Here is a 24624-nt window from a genome sequence, read left to right as displayed (position 1 = left end):
TCACCAGAAGCAGGATTTATCCATGATTCCCATATATATATACATATATACATATATATATGTATATATATATAAATTTTAAAGTATATATTTAATTAGAGGAGAAGGGAGACTGAGCTTTGTTATAGACTGAATGTACACATCCCTCTCCAAATTCATATGCTCAAACTCTAATGCCTATGTGACTGTTTTTGGAGATGGGGCCTCTAAGGAAGTAACTGAGGTCAAATGAAGTCGTAGGAGTAGGGTCCAGATCTGATGGGATTAGTGTCCTTATATGAAGAGACACCGGAAAGTTACTATCTCTCTCTCTGCATGCACCAGGGAAAGGCCCTGTAAAGACATAGTGAAAAGGCAGCCACCTGCAGGCCAGGAAGAGAGTTCTCACCAGAGACCAAATTGGCCAGAACCTTGATCTTGGACTTTTCCAGCCTCCAAAACAGTGAGAAAATAAATGTTTGATGTCTAAGCTACCCAGTTTATGGTATTTTGTTATGGCAGCCCCGACAGACTAAATACAATCCTTCAGAAATGTTGGAAGTAAGAAGAGGCCAGTGCTAAGATGGGGTCTTAGTGAAAACAATGTACTCTGCTTGAAAAGCGAACATTTCTGACCTAGAGCTCTGACTGCTTTTGTGGTGTCCACCATATTGGAGGAAGCTTTCTTCTCTGTCTGGGAGACTGAAGCAGCTGTCTGTGGGAAGAAGGCTATGGCTGGTCAGGGTATTTCCCTGTGGGAATTGTGTGGCCAGTTAGCACATGCAGACTCTCTTCTCCCTGTTATTGTCTCTATATGTGGATTGATTGATGTATACAAATGAACATCAGAGGGGGAATATCTTGTCAGGTTTTACTGAGTGCCCTCTTTGTGCCAAATACTGTGCTGTGCCATGCCATGGGGGGGGGGAGGACAGTGAGTCAGGCATGGCTCTTACAGTTCACCTGGCAAGACAGACACGGTGGTCAGAACGTTGTTGGTGAGTGCAGTGAGATAGATGAGGAGTGACTTTCAAGCTGAGACCTGAGGATGGGTAAGAGTTGTTCGAGCACGGGGAACGGCATATACAAAGGTCTGGAGTTGGGGAGCAAGAGTAAACTGAACCCAAGGAGCATCAGTAAGTTCAGTTTAGTAGAAGGGAAATGTGAACTATTTAAAGATTTTTCAATTTTGTCCTAAAGATGAAAAGCAGTTGTAGGATTTGAAGCAGATGGGGGGGGGGTGTCAAACTTCAATTTTAAACAAGAAATTGGAAATCAGATGGGATTTTTAGGTCATCTTTATCCTTAAGTATGTTGGTCCTCCTCTGTGCATGTGAGTGTTGCTAGGTTTTTAAAAAAATTTTTAAAAACGTTTATTCATTTTTGAGAGAGAGAGAGACAGAGTGCAAGTGGGGAAGGGGCAGAGAGAGAGGGAGACACAGAATCTGAAGCAGGCTGCAGGCTCCGCGCTGTCAGCACGGATCTGTCAGCACAGAGCCCGACGCGGGGCTCGAACCCATGATCCGCAAGATCATGACCTGAGCGGACACTTAACCGACTGAGCCACCCAGGAGCCCAAGTGTTGTTAGTTCTGATTGCAAGTGGCAAATGCCCCCATCCCCGTACAGAACGTGTTATGGGAGCAGATGGTGGGGGGCAGTGGAGGGATGCTGGAGCAGGGCAGGATAGGATAGGGACAGATCTGAAGGGGATACCTCCATCCCTGGCTTTGCTTCTCTCTGAAACCTAAACCCAAACTGTCTCTCAACTTGTCTCCTTGGGACCGCATAACCTAAGAACACAGTTATCTGACTCCAAACCACATGGTGTCCAAACAGAAGTCCTTGGAACTGGGGGCTCCTTTTCTGCTATTCTCTTTTACTTTCTAGCCATTCTTTCAGCAGAGTCTGGCTTAGCTTGGAGCTGATGGCCCTAAGCTGAGACAGAGCTGCCATCCTGAGAGCCAGGTCTGGGATGAACATTGCAGCTGCCCAGGGAACAGCTGGTTAAGCCCTCAGCAGCTGCAGCAGCTGGGATTCCACCCAACATTTGAGCTGGGATTAATCCCATTTCCTCCACACACATCCCTTCCCTGTTCTAGTCCCTGGCCAGTCTACAGTATCTCGTAGAATTTTTGAGACTAAATGTCATGCGCGTCTCCCTGAACTAAGTGAAAGCCAAAGTCATCCACCTTCCTCCTCTTGGGGGCAGGTGACCCAAAGCACTTCTGGACCATTGCAGGAATGAGAGCCTCCTTGCTCTCATTCCCTCAATCCCTTGATAAACTGGCTAGGATGGATTATTCTTTGAAATGTCTGATTTTCAATAACCATTAGAATTGGTGGGGTGAGGAGGTAGATTTCCTTTATCTTTGAAAGACTCTATACCAAGGCCTGGAAACTTGGTGGGAGTGTTACAGGAGGATCAAACATCATATGGGTATTTGTCACTTTTCAACCATGATTGCTTCTCCCTTCACCGTGATTCTACAGTTGTGAACAACAGGGCTGTTTATTCCATTTGGTGCTTATGCACCAGCTGTGTGACCTTGAGGAAGTCACTTTGTAAGAGATGCCAGAGGCTACAATGAGGTGCTTCCAAGAAGTTGGAAAGAAGGGGGTGCCCTGAGATTTGAACAAGGCAAATTAACACAGAAAGGAACAAGGCATTTCCTCCCAGACCTGGAGAGTTGACTCCCTCCTTTCCACAAATATTTATCAGGGCCCTGCAAGTACTAACAGGTATTTTACTATGCTGAGGATTTCTAATATTTTTCTAGAGAAACAGACAATCATTTTAATAGATTAAATTAATTTAATTGGGTTTTAGCTTGGTGAAGCGGCCTGACCAAATTTGAATTTTAGAAAGATCACTCTACTTGCCGAGTGGAGAATGAACTAGAAAGGAGTTAGTGAGTCCAGGGAGGAGAGCAAAAGCAAAAAGGATAGTGCAGTGGTGCAGACGAGAGATGATGTTGGTAAGGTAAAGAAGTGGCAATGGAGATGGAAAGAAAGGACAGTTCTAGGAAATATTTGCATTCGTGGGATTGACAGGACTTGGTGGTTGATTGAATGAAGTAGGGAGCAAAGAGTAAGTAGGAGGAGAAAAGGCTTTCTCTCAGTTTTCGCTGTGTGATATTAATGTGCCTAAAATGAAAGAGAAAGAGTAATTGATCAGCCAATATCAATCTATAATCCAAAATGGAATGTGGCAGATGGGCCACTCTGTCAACGAGAGTTGTTACTGTGTGCCCAGGAGGATCTTGGTGAGGGAGGTGCCATATGTAGTCACTGGTGGGGCAGGAATGGTTCTTCAGGCCTCCAGACAATTGGCTGAAATCCCTCATAGAGATGTAATTTTCTGCTCTTCGGGCAACAGTCTGGTACCTCAAAGGGAGTGCCCTAGATAGAGGACACAGGCATCCTGGGCGGTGGGAAGGGAGCGTGATGGGTCCGTTGGAATGGTAAGACCCAGATCAGGCACTCAGGACTTCTTGTAAGGCTTCCCTAGCATATGAGGATTTGGAGGTGTCCTGAGCAAGTCCAGTTCCCAAGTTGGCTAGACTGAGTGTTCTTCCCAGGATCTTCTTTCTCAGTGGTGTCCAAGGAGGGAGCCAGACCATCTGCCTTCCTCTAGGCATATCTCTCTGGCCAAACTGTCAATTCACTTTCAAACCAATAATGATAATTATTCTGATGGCTTCAATTCACTGAGTACCAGCTCTTTCTTTTCTTCTTTAACGTTTATTTAATTTTGAAAGAGAGAGAGAGAGAGAGAGAGAGAGAGAGCAAGAAAGGGGCAGAGAGCAAGGGGGACAGAGGATCTGAAGTGGGCTCCACCTTGACAGCGGAGAGCCTCATATGGGGCTCAAACTCACTAACTGTGAGATCATGACCTGAGCTGAAGTCAGACAACTCACTGAACCACCCAGGTGCCCCTCGTACCAGCTCTTTCTTAATAGAGTACCTGGGATATCACACACATTATTGCGTTTATTTCTCGCGACAGTCATGCAAAAATGAGTATTTGGTTCTAGAAGGACTTAAGCAAGTGACAGGGACCGCTGGAGACCTGGGTTTTGAGGCTATGCAGCCAGAAACATTGCCTCAAATCACAGAACCGAGCCAGTGCACCGTGGCACCTGCCACTAAACACTAGACACTGCAATTTGCAGACCAATGCTGACACCGACATGGATACAGGAAGTCACTGCTGACACCACCGCCACAGGCCACCCTGGAACTCGATCTTTCTGCCAGCAGCCAGAAAGAATGTCAGACATCTGCTACCATGTTGTTCCAACCATTTCATAGAGGAGAAACTGAGGCTCAGAGTAGTGAAATAGCCTGCTTAAAATCACACAGTGAATAAGCTAGGGTTTGACACCAGGTCTGGTTGACTGCAAAGTCCATGCTCTTTCCGCTGTGTTTTGCTGCTGTGACTCACTTTACTTCTCCAGGCTGCGGCTTCTCCGCCTGTAGTCTGGAGGAAAAGTCTGGACCAGGTGGTCACCAAGGTCCTCCATCTCTAATAGGTTATAATTCAATTATTTCGTACATTGCTGGTTATGGTCCCTGGATTGGGAAAGGTCCCCCAAGAGGAACTAAGTACTTCCCCTTCTCCTGAAATGGATTGGTGTTTATCATCTCCATACTAACAGAAATCAAGAGTAGGTGTAGGAGCGAGGGGGAGGACCGGACGTAGGGAACATGCAAGGAAGATGCCTGCATGTATATTGTGGTCCTTTTTCTGTGGAGTGCCTAGAGACACATATCCTTCAGTTGCCCATCAACATGCGAATACCTGGGGAGTGCCCCCAAATCCACATGTCACAAATAAATACATTCATTCAGTACTTTCCCCTTAACCCCACTAAAAAATTCCTGTTCTTCCTCCCATGTCTTCTAATCCTACACATGGAATTGCCATCTTCCTTCACTCTGCTTTAATCAGGTCATCAACTTCACTTCCGTCTGGAGTGCCCTCCCTAAGAGTCCTCGCTATCCTCTCTGTTGTGACCTGGTCCAGGCCCTCATCTTCTCCTTTCTGGGTATTGGCTTCCTATTAGGGCTTCCCTTCCAGCTCCAACCTCTCTTGGTACTACCTTCTCTAAAGGGCCACCAGTGTGACCCTCATAAAGCTCCCCCCCCCACACCCACCAAGTTAACAGCAAAGATTCCACTGTTCACTGCAGTGCTACCCAAACCTTGTACTGTTTTCATGACTATGGCCATAGTCTCTTTCTACCCATATAAAGGTTTAGTATTCTTCTTGAATTCCATTGGCTTTTCTTACTACCAGCTTTAGCTTCTGTGCAAGAATATTTGTGAAGTCATAGCTTTGGCATTATCACTATTGTTTTTCCCACCACATATTAAAAATCACATAACAAAACAGAATTTTAGGTGTGTATGTTACCTAAGTCATCTTACATACCACTAATGGTATATTTTGAGAACGCTGGATACTGAACAAATGTCAAATTCTTTTTAGTAAACTCTACCCCCAACAGGGGGGCTCAAGCTCATGGTTCTGAGATCAAGGGTTGCATGCTCTAGACTCTGAGGTCAAGAGTCCCATGCTCTACTGACTGAGCCAACCAGGCACCCTAAAGGTCAAATTCATTTATTTTGTTTTGTTTTATTGTATTTTACTTTATTTTTATTTCTTTTTAATGTTTATTTATTGTTGACAGAGAGTGAGAGAGACAGCACCAGCAGGAGAGAGGCAGAGAGAGGGGGACAGAGAATCTGAAGCAGGCTCTGTGCTGACAGCAGACAGCCTGAGATGGGGCTCAAACTCATGAACCTCAAGACCATGACCCGAGCCGAAGCTGGATGCTAAACAGACCGAGCCACCTAGGTGTTGCCCCCTCAAAGCTCGAATTCTTATAACTTTTTTAAAAATATTTACTTATTTTTGAGAGAGAGACAGAAACAGAGCATGAGCAGGGGAGGGGCAGAGAGAGAGAGAGACACACACACACACACCCAGAATCCGAAGCAGGCTCCAAGCTCTGAGCTGTCAGCACAGAGCCTGACGTGGGGCTCGAACTCGTGAACCGTGAGCTCAGGACATGAGCCAGTCAGACATTTAACCGACTGAGTCACCCAGGCACCCCAAAGGTCAAATTCTTAAAGCTGGCATTCAGAGCCCTCCCTGATCTGATCCCAGTCTAATTTCCAGCCTTAATTCACAGACAGCCCACATTCATAGAGTGCTGCAGGTACAGGGTCCACTCTGTATTTCCAGACATGCTGTGTTTTCAATTCTCTTAACTTTTTTGCTATTTTCCCTAGGGCCTTCTCAAGCTTTAAGGCCCAGCTACATCATCAATTAGCATGTGAAACCTCTGACCCAGACAGAATCAAGCTCTTTCCTTCCTCCTTTCCTGCCTTCCCCTCTTCCTTTTCTCTTTTTCTCCCTTGAGAATAATTCCTTCCTCTATGCTTCTAGCTATTCATACTCTGATGTGAGACTTAAATATAATTTTGCCTTCTAATCTCTTACTTGATAATTTTCCCTACCATAATTCAGAGGTGTATCATTCAGAGTCCTTGGGGGAAACATTGCACACATGGGGAACTGAGGAGAATATAATGGAAGGGCTGTTCATAACGTTGTAGGAAAGGGTTAAAGAATATCTTGGAGAGGGGGGAAACATTGAGTCTGGCTTCAGTGAGGAGCCACTAGAAGTGGTGATCCCTAGGCCTAAAGGGGCAAGGGAAGGAAAGGTTATGAGAACCCAGAAAGACTGTAACTGCAGTTGTGGTTGAAGGAAAGGTCCGCCCAGCAGGGTCTGTGGCCTCTGGTAACCGCATGTGTGAGTCCAGGAGAGATAACAGAAGAGTTGCCAGTTCAACCCACAGAATCAGAAGAAATAATACATTGTTGTTTTAAACCACCAAGTTTGTTGTTGGTGGTGTTGTTGTTTAAGTCATCTTTACTCCCAACGTGGGGCTCAAACTCACAACCCTGAGGTCAAGAGTCACATGCTCTGCCGACTGAGCCAACCAGGTGTCCCTGGAACCCATACTTTTGATACAAACATAGTAAACATGTTTTCACTTTTTATAGAGATACTTCAAACAGTTTTCTGGCAGCAGTGGATCTTTATTTTGTCTCAGTTGTTTGAGACGTAACAAAATATATGATGCCATCACTGGAAATTTTATTCCAAGCCCATTTATCTACCATTAGAATAGTTTACTTCCTTTAGGTGATCCTATATTGGTGATCTTTGTATATCTTTGATCTTTACAAAGTAACTGTGTATGCATTACTCTTTAAGGTGATTGATATTTAATAAACAAATATCTTGGTCCCGAGGTGTGCGGGTCTTGTGGATTGGCTCACTGAACATTTATTCCTAATCACCTTCTCTTTTGCCTTCCTTTACTAGAGAGGGTAGAAAAGAAAATGCTAAAACTTCCAGGCTCCCTTGCAGCTAGAGATGGCTATACAATAGTTTGGTTTAAGGAGATGGGGGTGAAAATCTGCTGTGAGACCTTCTCTTTCTGTTTAAAAAGAAAAAACCAGGGGCTCCTGAGTGGCTCAGTCTGTTAAGCATCTGACTTTGGCTCAGGTCATGAACTCACTGTTTGTGAGTTCGAGCGCTGCATTGGGCTCTGTGCTGACAGCTTGGAGTGTGGAGCCTGCTTTGGATTCTGTGTGTCTCTCTCTGCCCCTCCACCGTTCACACTCTGTCTCTTTTGCTTTCTCTCTAAAAAATGAATAAACAGGGGCGCCTGGGTGGCGCAGTCGGTTAAGCGTCCGACTTCAGCCAGGTCACGATCTCGCGGTCCGTGAGTTCGAGCCCCGCGTCAGGCTCTGGGCTGATGGCTCAGAGCCTGGAGCCTGTTTCCGATTCTGTGTCTCCCTCTCTCTCTGCGCCTCCCCCGTTCATGCTCTGTCTCTCTCTGTCCCAAAAATAAATAAAAACGTTGAAAAAAATTTAAAAAAAATGAATAAACATGGGGCGCCTGGGTGGCTCAGTCGGTTAAGCGTGAGTTCGAGCCCCACGTCGGGCTCTGTGCTGACCGCTCAGAGCCTGGAGCCTGCTTCACATTCTGTGTCTCCCTCTCTCTCTGCCCCTTCCCTGCTCATGCTGTGTCTCTCTCTGTCTCAAAAAATAAAATAAACATTTAAAAAAATGAATAAACATTAATAAAAATTTTAAAAGAGCCATAGGAAGAAAAAGCCTTTGTCTTAGGCCTTTTGCTTTCTTCCTGATTGAAAACAAGAGAATTTGAGAATGATTTAATAAAGAGACTGTTTACAAAAGTGTGAACAGGGTATAGGGAAACCACACAGGGGTAGAATAGTACCCTGGGGTGAGTATCAGAGAAACTGTTATCACTGTAGGCCTGAAGGGGAGAGAGCAACTAGAAACAGAACAAAAGAGGTAGGTGCGGGGGGGGGGGGGGGGGGGGGGAGGGAGAGTTGGAGGAGTGACTTGAGGGGTGCTGGGAACTTCCAAAGGGGACATAGATACTCTCTTCCATCCATGTGATTTTCTGTGAGGGCTTCTCATAGGCTGAACTCCACTGATATCCAGGGGGTAAGGTGTGCCTCCTGGAAACAAACCTGGGTGGAAAAGAATAGGGAGTTAATCTGGAAAGACAAACAGCATAAAAGCCATCTCATTTATCTTTATACCCATATTGTGCAACACTTTGTGAGAGTGTCTGGTACAAAGTAGGAGATGAATCAATTTTTGTAATGTTTATTTATTTTTGAGGGGGAGAGAGAGAGAAATACAGAGCTCTAGCAGGGGAGGGGCAGAGAGAAAGGGAGACACAGAATCCCAAGCAGGCTCCAGGCCCCTAGCTGTCAGCACAGAGCCCAATGCAGGCTCAAACCCACGAACCTTGAGATCATGACCTGAGCCGAAGTTGGGCGCTTAACGGAATGAGCCACCCGGGCGCATCAGAGATGAATAAATTTTTGTTGACTTTCACTGAATCCAGTTCTTTGTTCTACCCTGCAGTGCTTAAGACCCAATTTGGAATCTCCACCAACCTCACTCAGGCCAAATAATCCAACATAAAGTTGCTTGGTCTGCAAGGAACTCCCGTTACCCAGTTGAAAAGGTATTTGGGTCCCTTTCTGAGGCCAGATTAACTAGCTCTTTGAAACAACTTTTGTAGATCTGAACTCTTTAAAGCATTAAATAGTTCCACAGTTATACAAAGCCTGTCCTCCAGTATAATTTGGCTGCTAAATACCAATTCGTCAGGACCTTCCAGAAGAAATAACTTCTGTGTGCTATCTATATGGCTAAGTCTCAGTTTCCACATCTGTAAGATAAGGGTGACAACAGCTACCCATCATTCAAGTCTCAGGTACAAATGTCTTTGAAATCCTCAGGATTTCTAGGATATCATATAAAAGAAGAAGAGTACCACACCCCATTACTGTCTAGTCCATTAATATCTTGGGCTCCCCCCACCGCTACAGATATTATTTTTTTATTTTAGCTTATTTATGGTTTCCTCTTAGATTGTTGGTTTTCCCCCAAAAGAACACTTGCTCCTTATGAGCAAAGACCTTGTGTGTGTTGTTTGCTGCTGTATGCCCAGCACCTAGATAGGACATGATGATTGTTTGATAAATATGGTTGATAAATGGGTAAGTAATACCAATGACCGACTTTAGGGCTGTTGTGGATATTAAATGAGATAACAAAGAAATGCATCTGGCACAAAGTAGAACTCTCTATAAATCTAGCCATTTTCTTTCTTTCCCCCTCTCTCACCTCCTATGGCTAGCCCTTTAGCAAGTCAGGTTGACCTCAGCCTCAAAATGTAGCGTGAATTCTCTACTTCATTCACCTCTACCACTCTAGTCAAGACACCTTCACCTCTCACCTGGACTACAAGTAACAGTCTCCTAGCTGATCTCCCTGCTTCCCCTTCTGCTTCTGTCCCCCTCATTCTTCACAACCAGAGGTATACTTTTTTTTTTTTTTAACCAGGGAAATATTTTAGAAACACTATTCAGATCATGGCGTGCCCCAGCTTAAACATGATCAACTGCCTTCTGGGTGCTTAGAATTAGACCAAACTTGTTTTCAAAAAATTTTTTGATGTTTATTTACTTTTGAGAGAGAGAGAGAGAGAGAGAGAGAGCGAGCAAAGGAGGGACAGAGAGAGAGGGAGACACAGAATCTGAAGCAGGTTCCAGGTTCCAAGCTGTCAGCAGAGAGCCTGACACGAGGCTTGAACCCACAAACGGCGAGATCATGATCTGAGCCAAAGTGGGGGCCTAACCAATAGAGCCATCCAGGCGCCCTTAGACCAAATTTCTTTACATAGCCTGGCCCCTGCCATTCTCTTGGATTTTGTCTGTTTTGGGCTGACTCACTTTCTCTCTCTCTCTCTCTCTCTCTCTCTCTCTCTCCCCTCTTCTTCTCCTGGAATTTAACAAATTTATTTTCATCGTAACACCTGTAGCACTGATGGATTCTTCTGTCAGAATTTTGTTCCAGCTAGCTCTTTATTGTCTTTCAGACCTCAGTTTAAATGGGGCTTCCTTTGAGAGGAAGTTTTACTATCTAATGTGGTCATTTCTTATTATGCTGCCTTTTATAGCACTTAATACTATCTAATATTTCCTTGTTTATATGTTTGTTTCTTCCACTAGGTTTTAAGCTTTATGCGCACAAAGACCTTGTCTGTCATGTTCACTGCTCTATCCCCAAAGCTAGAACAATGTCTGAAACATACAGTAAGTGCTGAATAAATATTTGAATAAATGAATGTGATGATTATGTTGCTAACAACAAAATTTCAGATGACCTAGCCACAAATTCAATAACTTTTTCAAGAATAAGAGTTGCATTTCCGAAGATCCTGATAGACTATGGAAATTGACAATAAAAGATCTGAGGCTGAAGTCTGGGGGGAAGAAGAGATAATATATTGGAACTTGGGCCTTTTTTTTCCCTATCCAAGGATCTCAGAGACCTTGCAAAACGGAGGCCTAGAATCTTTTGACCAGAAATTCCAGCCAAGCCATAACGGGTATCTTCCATCCACGATTCTTGATTCTTCTTGATTCTTCGCAGCCACTTGTGTCGGGTTGCAAATGCGCAAACACCTCTAGGACCCCGGCTTCCTTTCTGTTTCTTTATGAATGAACCGGCTTGAGTCTGCGCAGGCGCAGCTCCTGGTTCTCTGGCTCCACGTGAGGCCCACCCTTCCCTCCTGCTGGCGGCCCCGCCCTTATCCTTTCCAATGAACCAATGGCGAGCGGCCTGGGGGGCGGAGCCCGGAGCGGCGCGGCACTGTAGATCCCCCGGCGCCCGGCTCCCTCGCGTTAGTCTTGCTGTGTTGTGATCACGTGGCCAGCTCCGGGCGCGGCGCTTGTTTTGGTTTTCCTCTAGCTTGCCCCTGGCAGCTTCAGGGTGAGCGACTTTCCTGTGCCGGTTGCTGCGCCTACCTTACATTCTGATCTCCCTTTCTTAGGGCTCTTTCAGCCCCAGTTCTGCAAGCCCCTTGGGGCCGGCTACTGCCATGCCGTTAGTTCGCTACAGGAAGGTGGTCATTCTCGGGTACCGCTCCGTAGGTGAGTCTCCGCCTTGGGGAGAGCACCGACGCACCGCGGCTTTGTGGCCAGAGGAGGCGCGCTGTCGCGGGAACGCGACCCAGACAGGAATGGTGGCATCGTTAGAACGGGGTTGTAGGGCGAGGATTGAAAGGATGGAGGAGGAAAGGCTGGGGTGGTGATAGTGTGTGGAGGGTTGCAGGAAGCAGGAGAACGTAAGGGTTAATGTGGGCTTGGTTGCCAGAACACCAGACTGGTCCCCAGTGTTACCCTGGGGACGGGGGGGGGGTGGTGTGGGGGGGAGGATGGGGTCAGGATTTGATGGATGGGGGCGCGGTCTGTGTGGGGCAAGTCGCAAGTGTCCGGGCGCGAGGCGACTTGATCCTAGGGGAATCCCGGATCTTTCCAGGGGTGGGGTGGGGAAAGTCTGCAGGAAAGGCTTCCTGCGGCGCTACTGAATGCATCCGGTGGCCAGGGTGCAGAGACCCAAGGCGAAGAGGGTGAGGGTAGGCTAAGGAAAAACATTGCATGGCACCCACAGGCTAGGGTGCTAATTTGGGGTCCTCTTTAGCCCTGGGCCACAGACCCCGAAAGGGCAGAGGATGTAAATGTGGATGGATGATTTGGATACAACTACCACTGCTTCCCACAGGGAAGACATCTTTGGCACATCAGTTTGTGGAAGGCGAGTTCCTGGAAGGCTACGATCCTACAGTGGAGAATAGTGAGTAGATTTCTCCCCTAGGGGTGGGGCAGGGAGGTCTTTGTTGCCCCATCCAATTCCGTAATTAGGGAGTTTCCTGGTGCCAAGGGGCTGATTTGATTAGACCTTAAATCTAATATTTTCTCTAGTAATCCTGTTCTATGAGTGGAGCTAGAGAGTGGATTTTGCAAGATACTGAGTCCAGGATGGTGTAGATGTAGACAATGAGAACCTTAACATTGTCCCTCTAGCTGCCTGGAGAGCTCCCTAGACCCGGTCCATCTATATCACCCCTAGGGTTAAGAATGTATGGGGGCACACATTGCTAGCCCTACAAGCACCTCACAGTCAAGTTTTCTTTTCTTTTCAGCTTACAGCAAGATAGTGACTCTTGGCAAAGATGAGTTTCACCTACACCTGGTGGACACAGCAGGGCAGGTACCAGTTTGGGGTAGGGTATCTAAACATGGCAGTTCAGTTGTGGGAGATGAAGTCTGGTTGCCTCTGTGGCTCATCTGTAAAGTAGTATTAAAAGAAAAGCATTTTAGCAGAGGGTAGTGTGCAGTGCACAATGGAGCTACTCTGTAAATTCTTGCTGAATAGAAATGACTGGAATATTGAGTGCCCTAGGGAGGGTCCCCAGGATGCAACCCACAAACCTTTGCCAGCTGAGTGTTATGTATCTAGGTACTGATGTTTCTGTTTCTTGTCAGGATGAGTACAGCATTCTGCCCTATTCATTCATCATTGGGGTCCATGGTTATGTGCTTGTGTATTCTGTCACCTCTCTGCATAGGTAAGTGACCAAGGTTATGAGTGGGGAACTTGGGAGGATCTGAGGGCTGTCTCAGAATAAGTTTATAGCTCCATTTCTTGTGTTTAAAGCTTCCAAGTCATTGAGAGTCTGTACCAAAAGCTACATGAAGGTCACGGGAAAACTCGGTGAGTGGCTCTGGGAGATAGAGACATAGTATGGACTTAAGGGGATGGAAGAGAGCAGGGGGTCCAAGTTAGGGAGGAGGCCAGGACAGATCCTGTCTGATCTGATGGGGAGTTGTCCAGCCTTGATGTGAAGGAGGTTGGGGTCCATGCAGAGTGGGAGGGGATCCTATAGTAACTGGTATTTCTTCACAGGCTGCCAGTGGTGCTAGTGGGGAACAAGGCAGATCTCTCTCCAGACAGGTACGAAGATCTCTATACCTAAAGGCAGAGGAAAGTGAGATAGACTAGGAATCAGTCAAGGCTCTAGTCCTGGTTCTGCCACTGACCTTAACAGTCATTTCACCTCTTTTTTTTCTAACTTGAAGGTTAACACAGGATAACCCTTCTTTGGTTTTTAAATTTTAAAAATGTTTATTTATTTTTGCAAGGGGCGGGAGGAAAGGAGGGGCAGAGAGAGCAGATGACACAGAATCCGAAGCAAGCTCCAGGCTCTGAGCTACCAACACGGGGCTTGAACTCTTGAACTATGAGATCATGACCTGAGCTGAAGTCGTATGCTCAACCGACTGAGCCACCCAGGTGCCCCTACAAGATAACCCTTCTATTGCAAAAGCTGTAATTTCATATTTCAAGCCTCCATCCTAGGCTTCTTTGTTTTCCTTGATTTTCTCCTTCCTCAAGCCTCCTCCCAAACCTTGGAAGTGGGATGGGTAAGAGGAAGTCTAGATTCTATAAAGATTTTGCAGAGAACGTGGGGACATTGCTGTCCTCCTTCTTCACGTCACAAATCTGTTTCTAGGGAAGTCCAGGCAGTTGAAGGGAAGAAGCTGGCAGAGTCCTGGGGTGCAACATTTATGGAGTCATCTGCTCGAGAGAATCAGGTGCTTGGCCTGAATATTAGGAAGGTGGTCGGGTAGCAGTGTTTTTCTTATGGCACTTCTTGGATATGGGGATGGTGGGGGAGTGGGGTATACACCTCAGAGCTGAGTCATATTGGTGGCAGTAACTTTGTTGCTCTGATTCTCTGTCCCTTGCAGCTGACTCGAGGCATCTTCACCAAAGTCATCCAGGAAATTGCCCGGGTAGAGAATTCCTATGGGCAAGAGCGCCGCTGCCATCTCATGTGAGCCCTCAGGCATTGGGTAGCTGCCTTGATTCTGCCCCTGGCACTTGCCAGGCTCCAGCGGGTGTAGGCCCTTAGGACTTCACGGGTATGGTTGCCAGCTGTGTTCCCAGTCCTCTGGTCACACAGTGTGGTACCCTCATGTTTGCACACTTCTCCCAGGCTCCAGTGGCCTGGTTGTCAATGTTTACAACGGGGCAAGGATGTCTCATGGGCACTGGCCTCTCGTCTTCTGTTTTTGCTAAATGAGTTGTTACAACCTGCAGGGTTGGGATATGAGTCCTAAGCATTCTTTATTCGGGACCCAGTCTTCTGTGCAGGTTTTGGATGTTGGCTGTGTGAAGGGAGCTGGGGACTCCTGAAGTGGAGCTGACTCCCTAGGGTAACAATGTATATATACAAATAAACTGAGAAATCTTTTCGTCTTGGCTTCTCTGTATGTGGGGAGAGCTCACAGCCAGTATCTCCTTTTCCAAGGAATGGTGACTATGGCCTTTGGTGGGGAATAAGGGCTAACTCTTTCCTCCTACCTCATTGCTATTCCTTACTCCTCACTCATTCAGGAGGACCATTACCCTAAGACTTATTACTTATTTTTTCCCACCTTCTTCTCTCCTAGGTTCTCCTGTACAGGTACCAGTTGGCTGCCACTCCCATCCAAGTTTATAGGCTCTCAAGATCCCCTTAACTACAGAAACACTACCCTCTAGTGGCCAGCTGCCACATGCTGACCTAGCTTCCCTCCTGGGGGAAGCTGGCACCAGCATTTGATGGCACTCAGAGAGAGGGTAGGGTTTGGGGAGGAAGGAAACCCCTCATCCTAGTGATGTAATAATTAAGAAGGAGGGTAGAGGCAGGGACGGAGTAAAGTGTTGGTGAAGATTTTGGCTTTCCAGAAGAGTCGAGTGAAGGAAGAAATAATGCTCCTGGTGTATATCAATCCTTCCATTCCCCATGTCCCCAGAGCCTTTCATTAAGTGGATGTTCTCTGGTCTTTTCATTACCTTTGGTGACCTTTTCACACCCTTCACACCTTTGGAATCATGTCACTTTTTTTAGGTGTCAAAAGGTATTGCTTCTACTCTTTCTTATTGACCGGCCATCTCAGTAGGAGGATGGACATTTTAGCTAGGAAGGATCAGTCCTATCTGCCTCTAGTTTTCCTGCTCACCCCCCATCCCCACCAGACCTAGGGTCTAACTGGCATAATACTTCTGCCAAGGATTTACAAGGGTTACTGGAATAGTACCATTAACAGGGAGAACACAGACTACTCTTGCCAACTGAGGGAGTCTGAGGCACCCTGTCAATGCACTTAGTTGGGAACGATGGGCAAAATCTTAGCTGTGACCTTGCTAGTGCTTGAGTCTAGGCTAGTTGGGCTTACAGTTGGGATGACTGTTTGTCATACTGGTTTTTAAAAGTTCTGCCAGCTGCTTTTGCATCTCTAATCCAGAATCTAAAATATAAAGGCTGCTGGAAGGAGCATTCTCCAAAGGACAAGCTCGGTGGTTAAGGATTCTCTTTAGGGTGGTCACCACTCTCTTTCCTTATATTAAAATTAGGTCCTTTTGCATATCTGACCTGGAATATTCAATATAGGTTATCTATTGCCCTGTTGCCATTGCCATGAGGTCTGGGATAGACTTATAAATGTTTGAAGTTTTCTAAAAGTGTATCAAGCAATCTCAAAGTCCTGACAAAAATAATGAATAGTAGTTAATAGCTAGGTTAGAATACTTTTCCACTTAGCCGTGTGACCTTGCACAGTCACTTAACCTCTCTGAGCCTCAATTTCTCATTTATGAAGTGTAGTTAAATCCGCATAGAGTTGAGGTGAGTTAAGTTGTGGTGATATTTGAAATGCTTAGAACAGTTTCTCTTACATAATAAACTCTTGAGAAAGGCGGCTCTTGTGTTATTGGAGGTCTTTTTGGTGAAGGTCAGCCTCCCTGGCTCTGGATGTAGAGAGTAGGGAGGGACCTTTCATTTTCCAACTTCTGTCTCTTGGTTAATTTATTCACTATAGCTGGGACAAGTGTGGAGTTGCTGCTGGCTTTTTTTTTTTTTTTTTTTTTTTTTTGCTGAAATAGACCCGAATGGTCAGTGCAGGGTACATGGTACCAGTGTCTGGCTAGCACAGGGCATGCCTAGTTCTAATCCTTCCTATGAACCTGGCTAGTAGAGATTTAAAGGTTTTCTGCTCTGTTAATATGGAAGCCACAAGTCACATATGGCTATTTAAGTTTAATTTAGTATTAAAATTAAACATAAAGTTCCTCAGTTGCACCACCTACATTTCAAAGTGCTCAATAGCTACATGTGGCTGAGTCGAATTAGTGTAGCTGTAACGCATTTCCATCACTGCAGAAAGTTCTATTGGACAGCATTGTAAATAAACCCTTTTCCACAAAACCAGCCCTGCACCTGATTTACCTCTTTCTTCGCATCCTCCTTAAAAAAAATTTTTTTTTATTATCTAGATATATACAATCCTAGGAAAAACATGGCCATTGGCTTGAATCATGGATGTCACTAGATGTAATTCTTTGGGAAATTTTACCTATTTTATTTAGCCTCAATCTCATCATCATAGAAACATAATTCTACGTAGTTCATAAGGAGGGTGAGGAATAACTAAGAATATATAAAGTATCTAGCACATAGTTAGTGTGTCTCTTTCTGTTCATCCCGTGGTTACAGCTAATGCAGAAAAGGCTTTCCAATCCTTTCTCACCCAGACTTACGGGGGTGTGTGGGGGAATGCCTGCAAGTAGTGTTTTGGGATCTTGTCTAGAGTAACAGCACTCCGGCCAGGTAGCAGAAAGGCTCCAAGGTACATCCCCTCTGTTTCCTAAAAAAGGGGACACAGGCCCTGAGGGTCCGGGGAGAAAGACTAGGGGTGGGGGTGGGAGCACCCGGGGAAAGGAAGGAAACTCCACATTTGTTTTGATGGGGGAGGTGTGTGTGGTGATTGTGGTAGCACTCAGTCTTCTTTCCTCACGGAGGGGTTTGAGAGCCACAACGAACGACTAGGGACTCGTACCGCTTTCCTTAGGGCCCCCGAACGTGGCAAGAACCCACCCTTTGCAGCGCCAGGCGCCGTGCCTCACTTTCTCCATTTGCGGACTCCAGTTCCCAGGATGCAGAGCAGCGGCCAATCTCCTGGCTCTTCTTCCATCCCCCTCCCGGGAAAGATTGCCCCTGGCCAAGGCAAGGGGGCTGGTGGAGCTTCTGGGACTGAAAACTGCAAGGGAACGGAACTAGAAAGTGGCCGCAGTCCTAGTTTCACAAGCCGGTCAGTGAAGGAGGCAGGTCCAGGGCCGGGGCGCAGAGGAGGGGGGCTTCATTCCCACGTGTCTGCACAGCGGCCGGCCCGGCGCAGTCGGGGTTAACCCGAGGCGGAGGGATCCCACAGCGTGTGCGTAGAACTGCAGAGTCACAGCCTTTCCTCCGAGAGGGCCGTATCCCTCCGCCGCTCCGCTCCAACACAAAATAGGGCCGCGTCTTCTCCTTTCTCCGCTTCTCGAGTGGGGTTCCCCAGGCAAAAGAGCCCCCCGGATCTTGCGCCGGAGGCTTCCTGAATCTCTACGACCGCTGCCGAGATCTCGGGCCAGGAAATAGCCCCTTCGCAGGAACCACCCTACCGGCCGAACAGGAGGCGGAGGGGGGGGGAGGCGGAGCGGCGCCGCGCTGCACTACTTTCCTCTCCGGTTGCAAATGGCTGCCTCGTTCCCCACTTTCCGCTCAGTTTCCTGACCCCCCGGTGCCGGGAGCCGGGGTTGGGCCATGCACCTCTAGGCCCCCCGCGATCACAGCCAGCCGGGGGTCGAGGGGGTGCCGCCGATCAGAGCCGGCCAGGCCGGGGGCGGGGCAGCTCCCGAGGCCAGAGGGGAAGGGAGGCGAGCGCAGGGCCTGGAGCGGCCGGAGGGGAGCGGGCAGAGGGCTCGCACCGCCCGCCCCTTCCTCTTCCTCGCCCACCTACCCTCCTCCCTTCCCCGGGGGGGAGCAGAAGGTGGGGGGCTCGAAGCCTCAGAGGGTGAGCGCTCGGGGTCGAGGAGCCCGGCGCTGGGTGTGTGTCAGGTTCAGCCCCGCGGCCCCGCCGGCTCCGCGTCGCCGTAGCTTGCGCGGCCCCGGGGCGCCGGCCCGGGCGGGGAGAGGTGCTCGGCGCTCCAGCGAGGGTCTCACGTTCCATCCGGGCCCGGCGCGGGGCGGCGCGGCATTCCTTCCGGGCTGCTGGGGAGGCGCCTCGACGTTCCATCTGGAGAGCCTCGACGTTCCGCCCGAGCCCGGCGCGGGCGGCCGGGGCGCTGGCCCGGCCCTAGGACTGAGAGGCCGCCCGGCGACGCGGATGCGGAGCCTGCTCGCCCAAGATCAAAGCCACCGGTGCTCTCTTTGTGTCCGCTCGGGATTCGCCGCCCTGGGGCTGTCCATGGAAACCTAAACTGCTGGAACCCGAGGCAGAGAACCCTTCTTTGGCTTCTTGCGTTTTTTTGGGGGAGGAGGGTGGCCACTCCGACCTGGATTTACCGTTCTTGGCCCCCCTAAGCCCCCCCGTGCGGGGGGCGGCTGTGATCGCTCTGGCGGTTGGAGGTCGGGGAGCGGCCCGGGCTCTGGCCATGTTCTCGGATGAGGATTTCTGGATCGCCCTGTGAAGAGGTGAGTGAAGTCTGCCCGGCCAGGGCCCAGAAAGGGTTGGACTGGGGGCATAGCCAGATGGACTATCTTGGCCGGAGCTGGCCTTTAGGTTGGAGAAAGGGGTGCCAGAGCTGAGGAGGGTTCCTTTGGCAGTGTCTGTCAAGGCAACCTGAGCCAGTCGCCGGGGCAGAACCGAGGCCTGGTGTCTTGGGGTGTGCCTCTTTAAAGACTGGGGGTTCAGGGAACCACGGGAGTTTGGGAACCTGGCCAGATCGCCTTTCTGCCTGTTTATTTTTGTGTTGGGGGGAGCTCTGCTAAACTAGGACCCAGGCCCTGATGCCAGCACCAATCCCAGTTGGCTGCTTCTCCCTCAGGGTTCCTTGTGGGCCTTGGGAACAGAACAACTTTGGGAGGGAGGATAGAGTGCCACTGCCAGGTCAGACTTACTGCCAGGTTGGACTTTAAGGTTGTTCTTGCCCATCCGGGCACCCAGAGCAGTCTCTGGGAGACTCCAGGAACCCTAGATATTTCACCAGGCCTTATTTCACTGTGCAAAGGGAGAGTGTGTGGAAATTAACTAGTGTGATGAAGGGGGTGGCTGGGGCAAGAAGGAGGCGGGGCTGGGGGCAGCTCTGGCCTTGCTGTTCAACTTTAAACTGCCCCTGCCTGACAAAGTGACCCCAGCAAGGCCTAGTGCTGTCTTAGCCTGCTTTGCCTCCCCTCCTCTGGGGATGGACATAATCTCTAGGGGATTATAGAGTAGGCCGTTGAGATTTGCTCCCTGCGAATGTGGGCTGCAAAAAAATGGCTTTTGTCTCCCGCTTTCTCTGGGCCTAGTGTGGAGAGCTGGTTGCCCATAAGTCCTGGCCAATCCCATAGGCCCCTCCCAGACCTCTCCAAACCCTTTTCAATTAGGGAATGTTAACTGGTCCTCAGATCCTGTCCTAAGCCTACAAAATAGGGTGGCCTGTCCCTCTTTGGAGGAGAAATGACCTGATCAAGAGCTGTTTCAGCCAAAGCCTGTGTTTCCAACCCTGGCAGGAGGTGTTGGGGAGAAGGGGTGTGTATGTGAGTGCATGAAGGTGCAGCATGAGCCTCATGCCTCTGAGCCCTGGGCTGGGACAGCCCCTCTCACAGCTGTCATGCTGCCCAGCAGGGATTTGGCTGGTGTGTTTTGCTCCCTCACTCCACCCTCTCCAACATACATAGGTTAGATCTCTTCCAGTCTGATCTTGGAGAAAATAGGGGTTTTGCCCTTGAAAGATTTCTGGGTGGTAACCCTGAGGTGAGAAGTGCTACAGGGGTGGTAGAGTGAGGCTAGCTGTCACCCATGCTCTCTGCCACTGCTGCCTCTGAAGGGACCCTCCTGTTGTCTGTCCCCAAAGAGCTTCCTTAGGAGGGACCTCTCCTTGTTAGCTGTGGCTGACCCCAGGATGACCCAGAGACCGTCCGGAGGGTCGACGGGTCCAGTGTTGCCATTTGGATTCTTCCTGGAGGGCTGGCCCAAAATGGGGGTGGGGAGAGGTGTGGTTTGATTCTCAGGCTGGGAACCAGGAAGTCCTGAGTCCTACAGAAGAGCTGTTCACTCAAGGGCCTACTTCAGCCTTTCACCTCTTCAAGCTTCCATTTCCCCTTTGGCTGGGAAAATAGAGTTAAAACTATTGGTCTGGGATGGTGTCAGGGAGGAGAGTGGGTTGAGATGAATCCCTGTCTTCTTTGCTGTTTTGGGCCTCTTAGGCCTGGGGCTAAGGGAAGCCAGCACAATTTTACCTCCTAGATCTGTACTTCTTTGGGATCTCTCGTTCCCCAGAGGAAGCCTGGCTAGGTATTAACCCAATTTAGATCCAGGGAAAAACCCTTGGTGTATATGTATGTGTGTGTGTGATTTCTGGCTGTGAATGATGGGATGGGGGAACCTGTGGTCTTTATTTGTTTAGCTGTGTTCAGGGGCCTGGCAACTGGGACTTGGCATTGGGGCACAGGTGCTAGACTGCAGGGGTAGAGAAATGGAGCCCAGCTTCTTGGAGGTGCCCCTAGATTGTTTTTGGCACAGCTTGGAGGATACTCTACTGTGTGCTACTTGGTCTATCTTCCATGTCCCCATGAATGAGGCTGTGGCTTTGGAAGATGTTGATACTCTGTCTTCCAAGGCTGACGAAGGTGGTTTCTGTATCTCCCCAAGCAGTGCCAGCCTTACCAGCTTGAGAGGGCTGCGCTCGGGGGAGGGCAGAGGAATTTGTCCCTCTGGCCTTGTGTGAAGCAGTCCTCCTCCCACCCGCTGTATTATCACTGTTGCTTTTTATTTCTTACTGTTTGTGACTCCTTTGGCCTCAACTTTTGAGAGCAGAGCTGGTAGAGGATCTTTGCGGGTATGTAGTGGTAAGGAACACATTTAGGAAACTTTGAAGTCTTTGGGTGTGGTCAGGCCTTGAACGACTGCTTGGGAAGAGGGGGCTGGCTGGTACCCTGACCTCCAACCCCTACTTCCCAACAGTGGCTTCTAAGAGCCCCTTGAAGTTCCAGACCAGCTTTTCTGTGGGCCGACCAGATGACCACCCGACTTTCCTTTCAGGTGTGGTTGTGTGGCAGGTTTGGGAAAGAGATGACCAGGGAATGGAGGTAACAGGTATCAGGTGATACTTCACTTTCCCAATCTGGTAGAATCTGAAAGTATGAAGGGAAAAAAGTAAAACAAAATTTCTTTTCCGGTGATATGTCACAGAAGGTGCATTGCTAGTCTCTGAAAATGGAGTGTGAGCTCAGGGGAAGAGAACTGATATTGTGGTTCTTAGGTAATTGATTCATCAGTCCTAGGCACTTTTGAGGGTTCCCCCATCTCATTTGCCCCAGTCACACAATCCCAGTGGCTGACCACTGGGGTAGTTGGTTTGGGAAGAGAGGCTTATCCTTACTAAGGTTGGTGTGGTCCCTCTGGTTAAATAAGAGTGGAAAAGGTGGGAGAGAGAAATTTCTCAAACTTTTATTTAGAGTTCTGTTTTAGGGATTCCCTCCTCCCATGCCCCCAGCTTCCTTAAGAACATACTTTCTTTTCTCTGCTTAAGCCCCTATCCCTCCCATTTAGAGCTGCTGGCACCTATCTCTTTCTCCCTTTTTCTTTTTTAAATTTTTTTTAACGTTTATTTATTTTTGAGAGAGAGAGAGAGAGTGTGAGTGAGAGTGTGGGGGAGGGGCAGAGAGAGCCAGAGACACAGAATCCAAAGCAGGCTCCAGGCCCCGAGCTGTCAGCACAGAGCCCAACACAGGGCTCAAACCCACAAACCATGAGATCATGACCTGAGCCGAAGTTGGACGCTTAACCGACTGAGCCACCCAGGCGCCCCTCTCCCTTTTTCTATAAGATGACTTTCTTCTTCCTCACCTCTACAACTTTGCTTTTCTCTTTTCTGTACTCTGCTTAGTTCTCTCTGAGGTTTAGGAAAATGTGTTCAACGGGTGGGTCTCAACCTTCTTAGGTGTAACTTTAGATTGTTTCATTTGGCTCTGGTATAGTCAGGCGTATCTTAGAAGAGGGGACCGTTACCCCCCCCCCCCCACCCCCATAGTGTGTGTGGAAACCCTGCTTTACCGAAGAGGAAGGAAGCTACTCTGCTATGCTGTGTCCTCCCGGGTTTAGAACTCCTCTAAGTGGCAGTGTGCTTCCTGAGACTACAACTCCCAGCATGCCTAGCTTCAAGCCTAGCTACACATGCTCAGTAACTCTTAAGGCCCACTTCTGTTAACTACTAGGGACCTCTGAGGAGGAAGGGCAGTTAGTGTTGCTAAGGGCAACGACCTGAGGCCTTCAGGCTGGGTGAGATCCTGAGCTCAGTCACAGCAGGGGAGGGGGGATGGGAGGGGGCCTGAGCTGGATTTGGATGGGCCGTGGGTAGAAATTGGGGAGTTTCTTCTTTTGTGTTTGGGATCTCCTGTTTGAAACTGGTGGAAGTGGAGGAGATCCATCCATAGCTAGGCTTTAGTCCCAGTAATGTATTCTATACCCTGTAAGACCCCAGACTCTGTCTCTGGGAGAGGATTTTGACTGGATTCAGACTTCTTGGGTTATGGCTACCCCTGGGTTGGCACTGATGTACCTCTGGGATGGTAGATGACTTGAGATCTGAAGAAAAAGGCCAGGGAATAGGGCACACCAGAAACCAAGAACTCAGACATGAAGCAAAGGGCAGTACTAGATATAGCTTGGATGTGCTTCTAGTTGGATGCTCTTGCCCTGGGAACTCTGACACAGGAGGTAGGAAGTGGGAAAGGGGAGAGGACCTCCTGAGAATCCAGAGCGGGAGAATAGGGTATGTGTTTATCTGGGGAGGAAGTAGGCAGTGGGTAAGGGTTAGGGAGAAAATTTTTCCTTGTCATTAGAACAGGAGTTTGTAGGTATGGCTTTGCTCTGCTTTCTATAAAGTAGTTACCAATAGCTGCCTTCCTCCTAGGATGCTAGGGAAAGTGTTTAGTGGGGAGACTTACTAGACATGTAGATCTTTCTTTCTGCTCTGACAGGTCTCCCCGAGAGGGCCCTGCCCAGTCGGAGAGAGGGATGGACAGCCAGAAGCCGCCTGGTGAGGATAAAGATTCAGAACCGGCAGGTGAGTAGGGCAAATTCTGGGTTTGCTGGCAGCTTTCTGCCCTTCCCAGGCAACCTTAGATTTCTGGCCCTGGCACAAAGACAGGAGCTAAGTCTGTCTAATAGACAGGTAATTGAAGGACTTTGTTCTTTGGAGCAAAAGTCAAATTGCCATCACTGTAATTCACCAAGGGTTTTGGTTAATCTCATGGGTCTGATCAGTGGACTAGTATTTTTATTTATTTATTTATTTATTTATTTATTTATTTATTTAATTTAAGTTAGTTAACATACATTGTAGTATCGGTTCCAGGAGTAGAAATTAGTGATTCGTTATTTACATATGACACCTAGTGCTCATCCCAACAACCGCCCTCTTTAATGCCCATCACCCATTTAGCCCATCCCTGCCCCCCCACCTCTCCTCCATCAACCCCCAGTTTATTCTGTGCATTTAAGAGTCTCTTATGGTTTGCCTAGACTAGTACTATATAGAAGATGATGGCTGATGCTTGCTTCTCTGTTCATTCAGCTGATGGACCTGCAGCCTCTGAGGAGTCAGGCACCACTGAGCCAGACCTTCCCAACCCACATGTGGGGGAGGTCTCTGTGCCCAGTTCTGGAGGTTCTAGGCTTCAGGAGCCTCCCCAGGACTGCAGGTAACTTGGGGAAATGAGGATGTAAAGCCACACAAAGATTTGATTTGAGAGTCTGGACTTTCAAGGAGGAAGATTTAGGAAGATGAGTGTTTGGGAATCATAGGCATGCCAAATCATGGGGATGTTAGGGGTGCCTTTGGGCAGCGGTCCAGCATGGTACTAACACTTGTGTGTCCACAGTGGGGGTCCGGTGCGGCGTTGTGCTCTCTGTAACTGCGGGGAGCCCAGTCTACATGGGCAGCGGGAGCTACGGCGCTTTGAGTTGCCATTTGACTGGCCCCAGTGTCCAGTGGCGTCCCCTGGGGGGAATCCAGGGCCCAACGAGGCACTGCTGCCCTGTGAGGACCTGTCACAGATTGGTTTCCCTGAGGGCCTGACACCTGCCCACCTAGGAGAACCTGGCGGTAAGTGAGGAGAGGTGGGGTAGCTGACTTGGGCAGGAAAAGGGGGTAGGGAC

General features: G+C 48.6%; 2 protein-coding genes across 2 annotated transcripts in view; both read left to right on the top strand.

Annotated features, from left to right (window-relative positions):
- Positions 1-11495: 11495 nt before the first annotated feature.
- RHEBL1 (RHEB like 1) lies at positions 11496-14763 on the top strand. The gene is made up of 8 exons (XM_047067419.1): positions 11496-11547; positions 12179-12250; positions 12600-12667; positions 12943-13025; positions 13115-13171; positions 13364-13411; positions 13971-14052; positions 14209-14763. The coding sequence occupies exons 1-8, from the start codon at positions 11496-11498 to the stop codon at positions 14296-14298; spliced, it is 552 nt and encodes a 183-aa protein (XP_046923375.1). The 3' UTR covers positions 14299-14763.
- A 3029-nt stretch (positions 14764-17792) lies between these two features.
- Positions 17793-24624, top strand: part of KMT2D (lysine methyltransferase 2D) — a 40368-nt gene continuing 33536 nt past the window's right edge. Inside the window, exons 1-4 of the mRNA XM_047065802.1 lie at positions 17793-18953; positions 23445-23530; positions 24041-24167; positions 24348-24571. Of these exons, the coding sequence (XP_046921758.1) occupies positions 23482-23530; positions 24041-24167; positions 24348-24571 (400 nt within the window). The 5' untranslated portion in view covers positions 17793-18953; positions 23445-23481. The remainder of the gene's footprint in view (positions 18954-23444; positions 23531-24040; positions 24168-24347; positions 24572-24624) is intronic.

Source organism: Lynx rufus, unplaced genomic scaffold (genome assembly GCF_022079265.1).
Source record: "Lynx rufus isolate CCGP_SWC_20201006 ecotype Redwood Valley unplaced genomic scaffold, mLynRuf1.p SCAF_7, whole genome shotgun sequence".
In the NCBI taxonomy this organism is placed as follows: domain Eukaryota; kingdom Metazoa; phylum Chordata; class Mammalia; order Carnivora; family Felidae; genus Lynx; species Lynx rufus.
Note: the sequence above shows the minus strand (reverse complement) of the source record. Positions and strands in the feature narration are given on the sequence as shown.

Excerpts from the sequence above, each read along its gene's own strand:
- RHEBL1 (XM_047067419.1), top strand. The coding sequence starts at position 11,496 with ATGCCGTTAGTTCGCTACAGGAAGGTGGTCATTCTCGGGTACCGCTCC. Across the intron at positions 11,548-12,178 it reads TCTCGGGTACCGCTCCGTAG|GGAAGACATCTTTGGCACAT; the intron begins GTGAGTCTCCGC and ends TGCTTCCCACAG. Across the intron at positions 12,251-12,599 it reads CGATCCTACAGTGGAGAATA|CTTACAGCAAGATAGTGACT; the intron begins GTGAGTAGATTT and ends TTTTCTTTTCAG.